This window comes from Trematomus bernacchii, unplaced genomic scaffold (genome assembly GCF_902827165.1).
Source record: "Trematomus bernacchii unplaced genomic scaffold, fTreBer1.1, whole genome shotgun sequence".
Taxonomy (NCBI): Eukaryota; Metazoa; Chordata; class Actinopteri; order Perciformes; family Nototheniidae; genus Trematomus; species Trematomus bernacchii.
The window spans coordinates 2,155,720-2,168,516 of NW_022987792.1; the positions used below are offsets into that span (position 1 = coordinate 2,155,720).

Here is a 12,797-nt window from a genome sequence, read left to right on the forward strand (position 1 = left end):
ATCTTCACCTTTTTCCCCCTAAGGTGCTGTCATGTTACATTTCTCACAGGGATTATTTAAATATTAAAAAAAATGTTTTTTTTTTATTTGTATTATTATTATTATAATATAATAACCTTTTAGTTCTTATTGTTAATGATCTTTTTGCTAGTTTAACACACATACATACAAATCACATGAAATAAATGTAATGTCTGTGCAAGGGCAGCTGTAATGGAATAAATCTAAGCTTTAGACCAGGGGTGTCAAACTCAATATCATTGCACTCAAAGGGCCGGTGGTAACTTTAAGACTATATAAATATACATAGATAAATATATATAATATATAAAATAATGTATTATATTACATTATTTCCTCTGCATTGGATTATTATCAGATAGGGTAATAACTTCATAATTAACTACATCTGAAAGCAAAAGTCTAGGGCAAATAATTGTAAGTAATTGCAAGTCTCTTCGGTGCGCATCTCACAAAATGAGATGCATTGTGGGACATGTAGTTTATGGGCAACGTGCTCCTGTAAAGCGGCACGTAACCTTATAATAAACGTATTATATTCTTTGCATGTTCTTGTAGGCCACATAAAATGAAGTGGCGGGCCAGATTTGGCCCCCGGGCCTTGAGTTTGACACCCCTGCTTTAGACTTTTAAAATATGTATATTTATAATAAAAAACACCCAAAACAAAAACGAAAGGTGAAATATCTACATACAAATTTAGAGAATATTCAACTTTTTCTCGTAAATGTACTCTCCTCTAATCTTAGCGCTTTCTCTTCAGGGTTTTTATATATTTTGTATTATTTACATTTGACCTACAAGAGGCCTAAAAAGTTGTCATAAATGTTGATAATCGTAGGGCTTCCTCCCTGATTGACAGAACACAAGTGTTGTTATTATTATATATTAAAGTATTTGTTGTTGTGTGATCAGGAGCTCAGCGCGGCGGCGTCCTGTCGATCGACGGCGAGCACTGAGGACCGCAACGACTGCTGTACACACACTTCCTGTCTGCGTGACACACTTCCTGTCTGCGTGACACAACAGACACATTGCCATGGAGACGCTGACGTGACGAACGATTGGACAGAAAACTTTGCTTTGACTTGAACTGATGAGACGTTCACTGACGCCGCCGCTTCACCACTGTTTGATTTTTTAGAGTTTATTTTCTTCATGAAGCTTAGCTGCTGCTTTTTTAACTTCCTGCTGATGCTTTTTCACACTTTAGCCTGTTTTAATATTAATTATTCAAGTTTAATCCTCTGTCTTTACTTCTTACTGTTATTTCTCCTGAAAATCCACATGCTTAGAATAGAGATTTCTGCAGAATAAATGTCCTGAAAACGTCAGAGGTAGAAGAAGTATTAAAACCTCAAGTTAAAGTCCTGCATTCAAAATGTAACTTTGGTTAAAATACAAAAGTATTAGCATTAAAATATAACTACACTTAACTTAAATAAATACTTGAGTCCCATATCTGATAAAGCACTTTTCACCAGTGATAAGCCTACGTGCTGCATTCAAGAACTCTATATATTTTACAATGAATCATTAATTTGCAGCATTTCTCTGCTTCTTCTTAAACAGAGAGGAAGTGAACCTTTTCAAAATGAGAGCAGACATGATGATTCTCCTCTCTGCTGGTTTGTTTAACCCTCCTGTTGTCTTCGGGTCCAATCTGACCGATTTACTACTTTCATCAATCATAACTTTTTTGTTTTACATTCGATTGCATTAAAGGTGGGGTAGGTAAGTTTGAGAAACCGGCTCGAGATACACTTTTTGTTATATTCCATGGAATGCTCTTAACATCCCGATAGCAATGAATATCTGAAGTGCTTTGACAAAAAATACATAAAAAAATTTCATCTGTGGAAGCCGTAGTACTGTAAAAAGCACGACCGATCATTTGAGCCGGCCCGGCTAAAATAACTGGATGGCCTACCTGCCTGTCAGCCTTCCATCTGTGCACAAACTTATCTCGTGCCCTCATTGGTCATGTGCGTGTTCGTGTGGGTTGGAGGAGGGGCTCTGTAGGGCTCTGTAAGGAAGTGGCAGATTTTCTCCGGTTGTGTATTTTCAAATTCTAGCGCACTCGAGCTGGTTTCTCCAAAATTACCTACCCCACCTTTAAGGCTTTATGATATCCTTCACAGTAGACATTTGAACATATACAATTGCTGATCACCACTTTCATTGAATTTTGGATGATTTAGTCAACTTTGAAACACCCATGGTGTTCCCGGTCAAAAATGGAATTAGTAACCATCCGGATCAGATAAAACACACACACACACACACATACCATGTATACATCACTTCAGGGGACATTACATTGACGTACATGCATTTCCTGGAGACTTATCCTAACCTTAACCATAGCCAACACATGCCTAATCCTAACCCTTACCCTAACCAAGTCTTCGCCCTAAAATGAATGATTCCCCTTATGGGGACCTCCATTTTGTCCCCATAAGGGAGGCAAGTCCCTACACGTGACTGTGTAAACAGATTTAGGTCCCCACAAGTATAGTAATAGTAATACTAGGCCACGCACACACACACACAAACAATTTGATACATTTCCCGCTCTTATGTGCCCATCCCCCCACATGGATCACACCTGGCACACGCAATACATGTTCAGTGTCTATTCTTTGTATATCTACTGCAGTTGTTCATGTATACCAGTAGTCTGATACAATATTTACAGTTTGAAAGGGTGTTAAATGACATTTGATGATGATTAATGGTTTTTGTGTTAATGTAATAGCAGTTAAAACAGGACCGGTCAAATGTGACCGCGAACACCAAAGTAAGGGGGGGGGGGGAACGAAGACAATAGGAGGGTTAAATCAAATCCAATCTACTAAAGGCAGATGAACGAGTTCCTGTTAATACCTGAAATCTGGTCTCTTCCTGGACCACGTATTGTTAAATATTGAGGATGAAGTGGAGTAAGAACCATATACTGTATATAAGAAGAAGGAGACGTAGGTTTTTATCTCTATATTTTGTCAAAGAGGCAGAAAAACGTGTCAGGATTGTTTGTGTTTGTTTCTTTCTGAACGCAGCTTGACGAAGCAACGACTCGACTTTTAGAAGCTTTTATCTAATTTGGGGACGGGTGGGGGGGAGGGGGGGGGGGGGTTTGAGGACGGGTTGAATGTCTTATGAGGATTAATAAACCTGAAAAGTTTCTAACATGTTGTCTTTGTCTTGATTTACGTGATTCATCAAATGAGAAAGACTTGAATAAGAAACTGTATTATTTTATGATTAGCAAGTCAAGCCTTGTTACTTCTGTTAAAAATAGAGAATTGTCTTTATTTAAATTGTACTTTTAGTGCTTGTATGTTTGAAATGGGATAAGGACTGAAGTTTCAACTCAAAGGGGAAATCATATTTTATATTTTATGGACAGAGATTTTTATCATCTCAAAAAACTGAGGCTTTAAATACTTCCAAATATTTGTTTTTGTGATCGTTTTAATATTTTTGGGAGGTCAGTAACTACTCGGTAACTCTAATATTCTGTCTCTTATTTCTACACTAGCAGATTTGACCAACAGATGGCGCTATTTCACTGTAAAATGCTTCAAAACGGCATGTTGCTTCAGGGGCAGATTACTGGTAATGAGGTAGTATAAGAATCAAGAGACACTTGAAGTACCACATTTAAAAGCATGTAGAATTTGTTGTTGTATTAATTGATAACAAATAATTGATGCAATGTTTCATATGTATTTTACTTGATACTGGGGGTAGTAAAATATGTAATCATATGTATATCATGTTTGTTAATCAATTAAACCTGTCAGATTAATGTAGTGACGTAAAAAGTAATCATTTCCCCTGAGATTTAAATCGAGGAGAATTAGCAGAGCGTTCAAATACTCCAGTGAAGTACAAGTACCTACACATTGTACAACAGTGCAGGTTAAATATAAGCCTACAGGTGTTAAAACACACTTAATTTATTATGTATTATTAAGATTGTTTAATGATCCTCCTGTGAGAGTCAGCAGGTGATTTTTTCCCACAGTTCAGTCTGCCAGAAGGGGGCGGGGCCTGTCACTGTAACAAGCCAATGATGAGTGGGCGTGGAGCCGACGACTGATAAACATCTGAGCCAATCAGACAGTAACAGGTCCCAGAGGAGAGAGGGGGTGTGTGTGTGTGTGTGTGTGTGTGTGTGTGTGTGTGTGTGTGTGTGTGTGTGTGTGTGTGTGTGTGCGTGTGTGTGTGTGTGTGTGTGTGTGTGTGTGTGTGTGTGTGTGTGTGTGTGTGTGTGTGTGTGTGTGTGTGTGTGTGTGTGTGTCAGAGTTCCCGTTAGCCGGTAATTACCGGACAATGACCGGTAAAATATGCTGAAGTCCGGCAAATCTAAATCTCTCCGGTCAAAATGTCCGGTCAAAATAATTTTCCCTTAGCGCAATACCGCATCAGTTGCGCCACTTATGTGACAGACAAGAATAGTATGTGACAGACAAAAGAGTATGTGACAGACAAAAATTGTCAATTCTAATGTCTAACACTTAATGTGGAGAAAGAGATGTCCTGTATGGGTTGATTGTGCGTTGATCTGTTGGTAATGCCTCGGGGTTCCGGTGGGCATGTAAACAAATGCATAATGCTGCGCTATACTTTGTGGCCTCATCCGGTTGCATAGCGACGCTTATTGTTTAGGTGTCTTTTAACAAGCAGGTAGTCATATCATTAGCTAGAACTAGCTAGATCTGATCGATATGGACATAAATGCGAGTAAAGTCTAATCTGACAGGAGAGAGAGATCGGCTGCTGCTGACGAGTCGACACGCAGCTCTGCATGATCCCCTGCAGCGGCGAGCAGAGCAAAACACACTTCAGGTTAGAAAATCACACGTAGCTATTTTAATTACCTCTCAAACTACCTAAACTAGTTATAGATATGTTTAGTTTTACTGTCGGGTCACTCATTACTGGATCCGCGAGCTGCATGATACTGACGGGCTGTCAGGAGAAGGAGAGAGCGCTCCGTTTATTATTCCCGCGTTTTTGTAAATTACTGTACACTTTTGAATAATGTAGTTAATCTACTATAATTAGTTTGTTTAATGTCGAATCATATCAATTTGTTTTAAAGCTCAATAAATAACAAAGAAGACCTTTAACCGGCACTTATCTAATTTTGTCCGGAAGATTTCAACTTTAACGGACATGTTGACCGGCAAAAAAATATTCTAACGGGAACTCTGGTGTGTGTGTGTGTGTGTGTCGAGCGATAGAATTACTAACAAAGAATTGCTAACAAAGCACTTATATACTAATAAAGGACTGGCTTATCTAAAGCTAGTTGAGTATCACTTGAAATGTTTTGGCTCTATGAAACCAGAGGCCTGTACTACGAAGCTGGATTTTCGCTTAGCCGGCTAAATTCAGGGAAAACTTGGGCTTTCCGGTCCTACGACGCTGGTTCTCTTTTTAGCGGGCTAGATCTCCATGGTAATTTATGCTGATATGTGATTTCATAAACCTGTTAATGTACGCATTCAAACACTTTTTCTTTTACCAGCTGTATTCACCTTGCAGGTGCAGCTATGTGGCTTTTATCCTGGATAAAGTGTTTAAGACATGGATGTTTAAAGTTTAACTTCTTCATATTTGACTAATATTAAAGTTCACTTTTCATTCAGGAAGTATGACGCTGCGCTGTCAGTACGCTTGTCCATGTTTGTGATTGGTCGAATGCTCCAAATACCACCCCTTTCATGTGAACGCGCACCTAACTAGATAGGACACGGCTGGCTTGAGCGATCCACTTGATAACCAGCGTCGTAGTACAGTTTAGAGCGCGTATGTTTTGGATTAGGCCAACCGGCTAACTCAAACATATCCAGGTTAGGAAAATCCGGCTTCGTAGTACAGGCCTCTGATGTACTCATATGATGCTGTTTTCTTCAAGTTTGTATCTTGTTGGTCGAATGCACTTATTGTAAGTCGCTTTGGATAAAAGCATCAGCTAAATGCAATGTAATGTGTGTGTGTGTGTGTGTGTGTGTGTGTGTGTGTGTGTGTGTGTGTGTGTGTGTGTGTGTGTGTGTGTGTGTGTGTGTGTGTGTGTGTGTGTGTGTGTGTGTGTGTGTGTGGTGTGTGTGTGTGTGTGTGTGTGTGTGTGTGTGTGTGTGTGTGTGTGTGTGTGTGTGTGTGTGTGTGTGTGTGTGTGTGTGTGTGTGTGTGTGTGTGTGTGTGTGTGTGTGTGTGTGTGTGTGTGTGTGTGTGTGTGTGTGAGATGATGCTTCAGTCTCAGTTCCCACCTCTGTCTAGTTCTGCAGTGTGTTATTGTGTCTGTTTATCTGATCGGAGCATCTTTTCTGCTAAGTGACAACAGACAGAAAAGAGAAGTATTCAGGGCCTTTACTGCAGTACATTTACTAAAAGCACACATAGAAAATAGTTTCCTGTTTCTTTTAAATCCTTAGTTAGGTAAAAGTTTGTATCAGCAAAATGTTCAATCAGTGTAACCCTAAATCTCCTGGAAACATCTACTGTAGTGGGTACCTTTGAGGTACTTTTTTGAGTACTCTACCAGGTGTTTTTATCTATGTCTGTGCACAGATTGTGTCACCTCGATAACATTACAATCATGCAAGACAGTCATGAAGCTTTACAGAAGTGTAGCGATGAAAATTATCAGTAATTTCAAATATGGGAGTGTTAGTGACACTTTATTAGAGACCACCTGGTACGGTGGCCAGCAGGTGCAAACACGCTACAACGAACCATTTCCATCAGGAGAAATGCAGCTTCAGAAACAATGCAGATATAAAATCCCAAATGTGCCGAAACATATGCAAATGAAGAAACATCTTCACCAACTTGACAACACGTGCACAGCGTTTACTAAAGCACTGCATAAATGAAATGCTGCAAGTAAAACATTTTTGCAAGAAGCTCGAAACACAGCGGAAACGGGGACACTAAAAAGTGACGCACACAGCTGTGACCGGAGCGCTTGTTGACGTTCAGGATTATGAAGTTGGCCAACTGTCTTTGTTGTTGGAGATTTAGCTAACATTTAGGTTTAATAGCTTATTTTAACAATGTGATCACATGATTCCTTACGATTGTATTGCAGATCTGCTGTGAACTAGCTAGCTGACATAGCTTAACTAGTCATTTCAAATATACTGAGAAAAAAAGGATGATTATGAAACAGACTAACTCTGCCAACAGTGGATATAATGCTTCACCGAACACAGGAGGGGGCTTGGCTGTCTACAAATAAAGACGGCTAATTTTAATTCTTAATTAGTTAAAATATACTACTCCAACATTGGTACTTATATTTATGTATTTTCTTTAAACCAAAACAGACGTTTCGTCCTGCAGTATTTGGACACGCATCCATGTGCTCAATAATGCCACAACTACAAATATTGTGAGGCGAGGAGACAGTGCATTTAAGCTGTAATACTTAAAGATCCCGTCAAGATTCACATCAAATATTTTCATCATCCAGAGCAAACATTTGGGCGCTAATGGACAGGAAATTCCTGGGATGAAGCACGTGGAAATGTTATGTTAACATATTTTAAATAGAAACAGCAACAGCTCACAGTATTCAGGGGTAATATTAAATGGATTTCCTTAACATAGTAAAAACTCTCCAGGAACTACAACCCTCTGTGAGGAGGTGACAACATCCAGAATCACACAAATTATTCTTTATTCAAAACGATTACAAACAATGTAATGTCAGAGGAAGACAAAGTGTTATGCATTTCCAGTTAACTTGTGAACTCATTTCATAACAAAACAGCAAATGTGTAGAATTCATTGAGTCGACAAGTCTCCTCTCGGACAGGACCCAAAGTTCATCAAAGTGTTTTTACACTGAACAGAAGGCCGTAGTGACTGTGACATTACATGGCTCTTGCATAAAATGTAATTACAATTGAGTAAGTGTTAATTGATTGTGTAAAAAATGTGTTCCTAAGTTTGACTCAAGTATCTTATATCTTCATTAGCAACTAACAAATATCAATGTTCTGTTAGCTAAGATCTTGCCTAGGGCAGCAAATTGGTCAGTCGTTCTTCACGGCCAGAACGGCACCAGACACATAGAGCGAAGCCGCAATGACGGCTGCTGGTGGGAACAAGACAGACGAACCCATGACCACAATTGCACTGAAGCACATGCCCAGTCCTCCAGCACGCGCCTGCACAGGGAAACAACAGACACATGAAAGTTAGTGAGCCGAGAGATTTTAATATCCAAAACTCTGGTCCTTTGGATGTAGGCCTAGTGTTAAATGACGTCTACATGCTGGAAAACACTGACTTTGTTGGTTTTAACTTTATTTATTTTAATTCAGTGTTTTTTATATTTTTATTTTACTATGTATTCTTAAAAATGGTTCATACATTTAGTTAAACTTACGTTTTTTTATTTAAATGATGAGGTTAATGGTTGGCCTTGAGAATTGAAATATGGTATGTTTTTTTTCCGGGGGCGACTTCCTCAACACAGATAAGATCCACAGTGAGGTTACCCTAGGTAACTTCTGTCTCTCTGTCTGTCTGTCTGTCTGTCTGTCTGTCTGTCTGTCTGTCTGTCTGTCTGTCTGTCTGTCTGTCTGTCTGTCTGTCTGTCTGTCTGTCTGTCTGTCTGTCTGTCTGTCTGTCTGTCTGTCTGTCTGTCTGTCTGTCTGGTCTGTCTGTCTGTCTGTCTGTCTGTCTTGTCTGTCTGTCTGTCTGTCTGTCTGTCTGTCTGTCTGTCTGTCTGTCTCTGTCTGTCTGTCTCTCTGTCTCTGTCTGTCTGTCTGTCAGAAAAAGTAGGTCCTGTTGCATTTATTTAAAGCCTCAGAGACCTAGGAGCCGACTGGGAGAGAGTGCGCACAAGCCAAAATCCTTTCTGAGTTGGTCCTAAAGATTAAATCTCGAACACTGTTGTAAAAAAAGAAAAAGAAAGTTCAAAACCTTGTGAAGCTTCTGCAGATTATGATTTGCTTGAACATGCTACAAATTCTGATTTCTCATATTTTTTTATTTTGTTTTAATTCAGTGGTTTTCATTTTCCATCTTGTGCTATGTATGTTTTCTATTTTAGATTTTTTTATTTAGTTTTTAATGTGGGTGTTTTTTATTATAGGCTACTGTTATTATCAATAGTTTTTGTTTTCCATCAATCTGGTGCGATATCCCTGTCTACTTTTCCTTGTTGTAAAGCACTTGCATCCCTTGTGTGATGTACAAACAGTTTGTTGTTATTATTATTCCAAATATCAACACAAGACAACACATAACGTTGTTACAGTATGCTGTCGAGGTTTTTTGTATTTCCCCAACACGATATATTTTTGATGTGAAAACATTTTGTGTTATTTCTTTTTCAGTGAGTTTTCTTTATAGCCCATTATTTGTATCAAGCAAGCACAATTACTGTATTTATGTTTGTTTTACAAAGGTAATTATTTTTACTCCAGCCCCCCCTTAAAAAAAAAAAGAGTCTTAACCGACCTGCTTGGACTTTGCTTCTCCGTAGCGCAGCTTTTTGACAAAGTGCTCACAGTTGTGTTCAAAAAGGCTGTAGCGCAGCAGTTCACCGACCCTCGCACAGGCGTCCCTCACAATGTCCTCCGCCGGGCGGGGCTTGTAGTCCTTGTCCATGCTGTTATTGAGTTTCCACGTGTCGTTTCCCACCACATCCGTCAGCTTCTCTTTCTTCACCAAGGCCTTCTCATTGCTAACAGACATCGAACTGCTGGAACTAGCACCAGCTACGGTATGAACACAAAGGAAAAGAGAGAAAAATAGATGTGATTGTGTGGGTTTATGCACTAAATACTGTAAAATATTTTGTTTTTATGAATTATAAACAACTTCAAACAATGTTTTTTTTGGTAAAAAAAAACGTAATGTAAATTAGGGCTGTTTTGTGTGTGTGTGTGTGTGTGTGTGTGTGTGTGTGTGTGTGTGTGTGTGTGTGTGTGTGTGTGTGTGTGTGACTCACAGGTTGGTGACATGTGGACAATGAACCAATCGCCCACATACACAGCCCAGTGCTTATAGCCTCCCTTGGAGATCTCAATCAAATCCCCTGGTTTTAAATACTTGGAATAAAACAGATAGAACAAGTGTTTGACTTTGCAACAGACTTTTTTTGGCAACAACTGCAGTTCATTGTGACATGACAGGACCCTCTGTGTTAAACTAAGATAAGATAAGACTTATATTGGGCTAAAGAAATACAGCTCTTTTGACACACACTATACACAATGCATAATGACACATCATTGCATAAGAGACACAAAACATATTTTTAAAAACCCACTATGGTTTGATTATATATTTTCTGATTAAGTGATTATTTCCTTACCTTTGTCGGCGCCATGTCAGCGTTTATTTCACCTGGTTTCCACTGCTTTGTTTTCTTTGGTGACTTGCAGCACCTGTAGGACAAATTATTCTATAGTCCAAATAGTAGCATACAACATTAGATATAGTAAACTTTAGAAAAACTGCTTCATTCTCCCTTTAGTGAAAATGTACCTCTGCTTTCTGATTGTTTGCTACAAATGTTGTTTGTTAGCTCAAAGGGGAAATTACTAGAGCCAGTGGTGGAAGAAGTAAAACTGTAAAAATACTCTGTTACAAGTAAAAGTCCTTCATTCATAATCTTACTTTGGTCAAATTACAAAAGTATTGCCATCAAAATGTACTTAAAGTGTACACTTGCTGGATATTCGACCCATAACTTTATGGCAGTATATTTCTTAGTTTATGTATATCTTGTATTTTCGAATAATCCCAATCCCAAGTAACTAGTAAAATATTACGTGTCCCAAAATTGTACTTGAGTACAGTTCTTGAGTAAATGTACTTCACTACAATACAGCACTTGCATAGAGAAAAGCATTATTTATATAATACTCACATTTTGATTATTTTAATACTGCATAATATAATATATAAAAAGATAATGTGTTACATTAAATATACATTCATATTTACACCTGACCAAGCTAAAACTAATACAGTCAAAAGTAAGTATTACGGGAAAATCCTATCTTTGTGAAGGTTATAATTTAAAAAAAATGGGATGCTTTTTAAAGAGGCATCTTCTTTTTCAGTTGTTCATCATTTTGGAAATTGGAGGCTGTCATTTGAGATGCTGTTGAATGTATCAGAATCAGAAACTGGTTTATTGCCAAGTAGATTTACACATACCAGGAATTTTCCTTGGTGTGTGTAGTGCTACATAACACAGTTACATGAGCCTGTGTCCTAAGATTGTTATCATCATAACTACACTGTAGCTATGCACGTATGACCAATAAAAGCCTTGAACCTTAAACAGTTAATTACATTATACTGACAGACGTTGTTGTTATGTAGCCCACGCCCTACGTCAGTCAACAGCACCATACACTACAGCCTCCAAAACGATTATAATGTTAAATCAACACATCTGTTAAAGGTGGGGTAGGTAAGTTTGAGAAACCGGCTCGAGATACACTTTTTGTTATATTCCATGGAATGCTCTTAACATCCCGATAGCAATGAATATCTTAAGTGCTTTGACAAAAAATCCATAAAAAAATGTCATCTGTAGAAGCTGTAGTACTGTAAGGACCGTTTATTGTCAAAATGTCTCAAAAGTTATTTGCCATGAGGGAAAAGTGTGTGTTCCCCCCCCCCCTCCCGTCTTTCTAGATGCTAACGCTTGAACAAAAACCATTTAAATTTCACTTAAAAAGAAGAATAAATAGAGGATAAAAGAGGGGGTCATTCGGTTTCGTTTTTACGTTTGAACAAGATAAGCCAAGACACAGCGATGCAGCCGAAAGCTGCGAAACATACAAACTACACTGTGTAGAGCTTTAAAACACGCAGCATCACGATAACAGAGCCTCGACCGACATGACAGTACACTTTGTGAATATTATTTTACTGGAAGACAGTGCTCTTACCTTTAAACGTAAGCTTGGTCAGATGTCAGAGGCGAGGCCCGAACCAAACCGATACTGAAAGCAGAGCTCAGAGATTAGAAGATAAGATAAGATGGACCTTTATTAACCCCGTGGGGAAATTCAGTAGTTCAAACAGCAACAGGGTTAGGTAAGGCAAGGCAAGTTTATTTTTATAGCACCTTTCAACACAAGTGCTTTACAAAAAGGAACGACTGCTGTACACACACTTCCTGTCTGCGTCACACACTTCCTGTCTGCGTCACACACTTCCTGTCTGCGTCACACACTTCCTGTCTGCGTCACACACTTCCTGTCTTCGTCACACACTTCCTGCGTGACACACTTCCTGCCTGCGTGACACAACAGACACATCGCCATGGAGACTATGACGTGACGAACGATTGGACAGGAAACTTTGCTTTGACTTGAACTGATGAGACGTTCACTGACGCCGCCGCTTCACCACTGTTTGATTTTTTTGAGTTTATTTTCTTCATGAAGCTTAGCTGCTGCTTTTTTAACTTCCTGCTGATGCTTTTTCACACTTTAGCCTGTTTTAATATTAATTATTCAAGTTTAATCCTCTGTCTTTACTTCTTACTGTTATTTCTCCTGAAAATCCACATGCTGAGAATAGAGATTTCTGCAGAATAAATGTCCTGAAAATGCCAGAGGTAGAAGAAGTATTAAAACCTCAAGTTAAAGTCCTGCATTCAAAATGTAACTTTGGTTAAAATACAAAAGTATTAGCATTAAAATATAACTACACTTAACTTAAAGTGGACCTATCATGCTATATTTGAATAATATAGTGTAGGACCATACCTATATAAGGCA

At 38.6% G+C, this 12,797-nt stretch overlaps 2 protein-coding genes across 3 annotated transcripts in view; one reads left to right on the top strand and one right to left on the bottom strand.

The window, feature by feature from the left end:
• The window catches only part of si:ch211-1a19.3, a 26,211-nt gene extending 24,947 nt beyond the window's left edge, over nucleotides 1-1,264 (top strand). Inside the window, exon 5 of the mRNA XM_034149751.1 lies at nucleotides 937-1,264. Coding sequence (XP_034005642.1) covers nucleotides 937-938 — 2 coding nt within the window. The 3' untranslated portion in view covers nucleotides 939-1,264. The remainder of the gene's footprint in view (nucleotides 1-936) is intronic.
• Nucleotides 1,265-7,692: 6,428 nt separating this feature from the next.
• Nucleotides 7,693-12,109, bottom strand: LOC117497743 (phospholipase A and acyltransferase 4-like). Of its 2 annotated transcripts, none has more exons than XM_034149748.1 (5): nucleotides 11,961-12,109; nucleotides 10,367-10,439; nucleotides 10,001-10,100; nucleotides 9,508-9,767; nucleotides 7,693-8,207 (listed from the first exon to the last, which is right to left on the bottom strand). In XM_034149748.1, the coding sequence occupies exons 2-5, from the start codon at nucleotides 10,379-10,381 to the stop codon at nucleotides 8,073-8,075; spliced, it is 510 nt and encodes a 169-aa protein (XP_034005639.1). In that variant the 5' UTR covers nucleotides 10,382-10,439; nucleotides 11,961-12,109; the 3' UTR covers nucleotides 7,693-8,072. The 2 variants fall into 2 exon arrangements, with proteins under 2 accessions (XP_034005639.1, XP_034005641.1); XM_034149750.1 differs by having other exon boundaries at nucleotides 10,367-10,456.
• Between the last annotated feature and the right edge of the window lie 688 nt (nucleotides 12,110-12,797).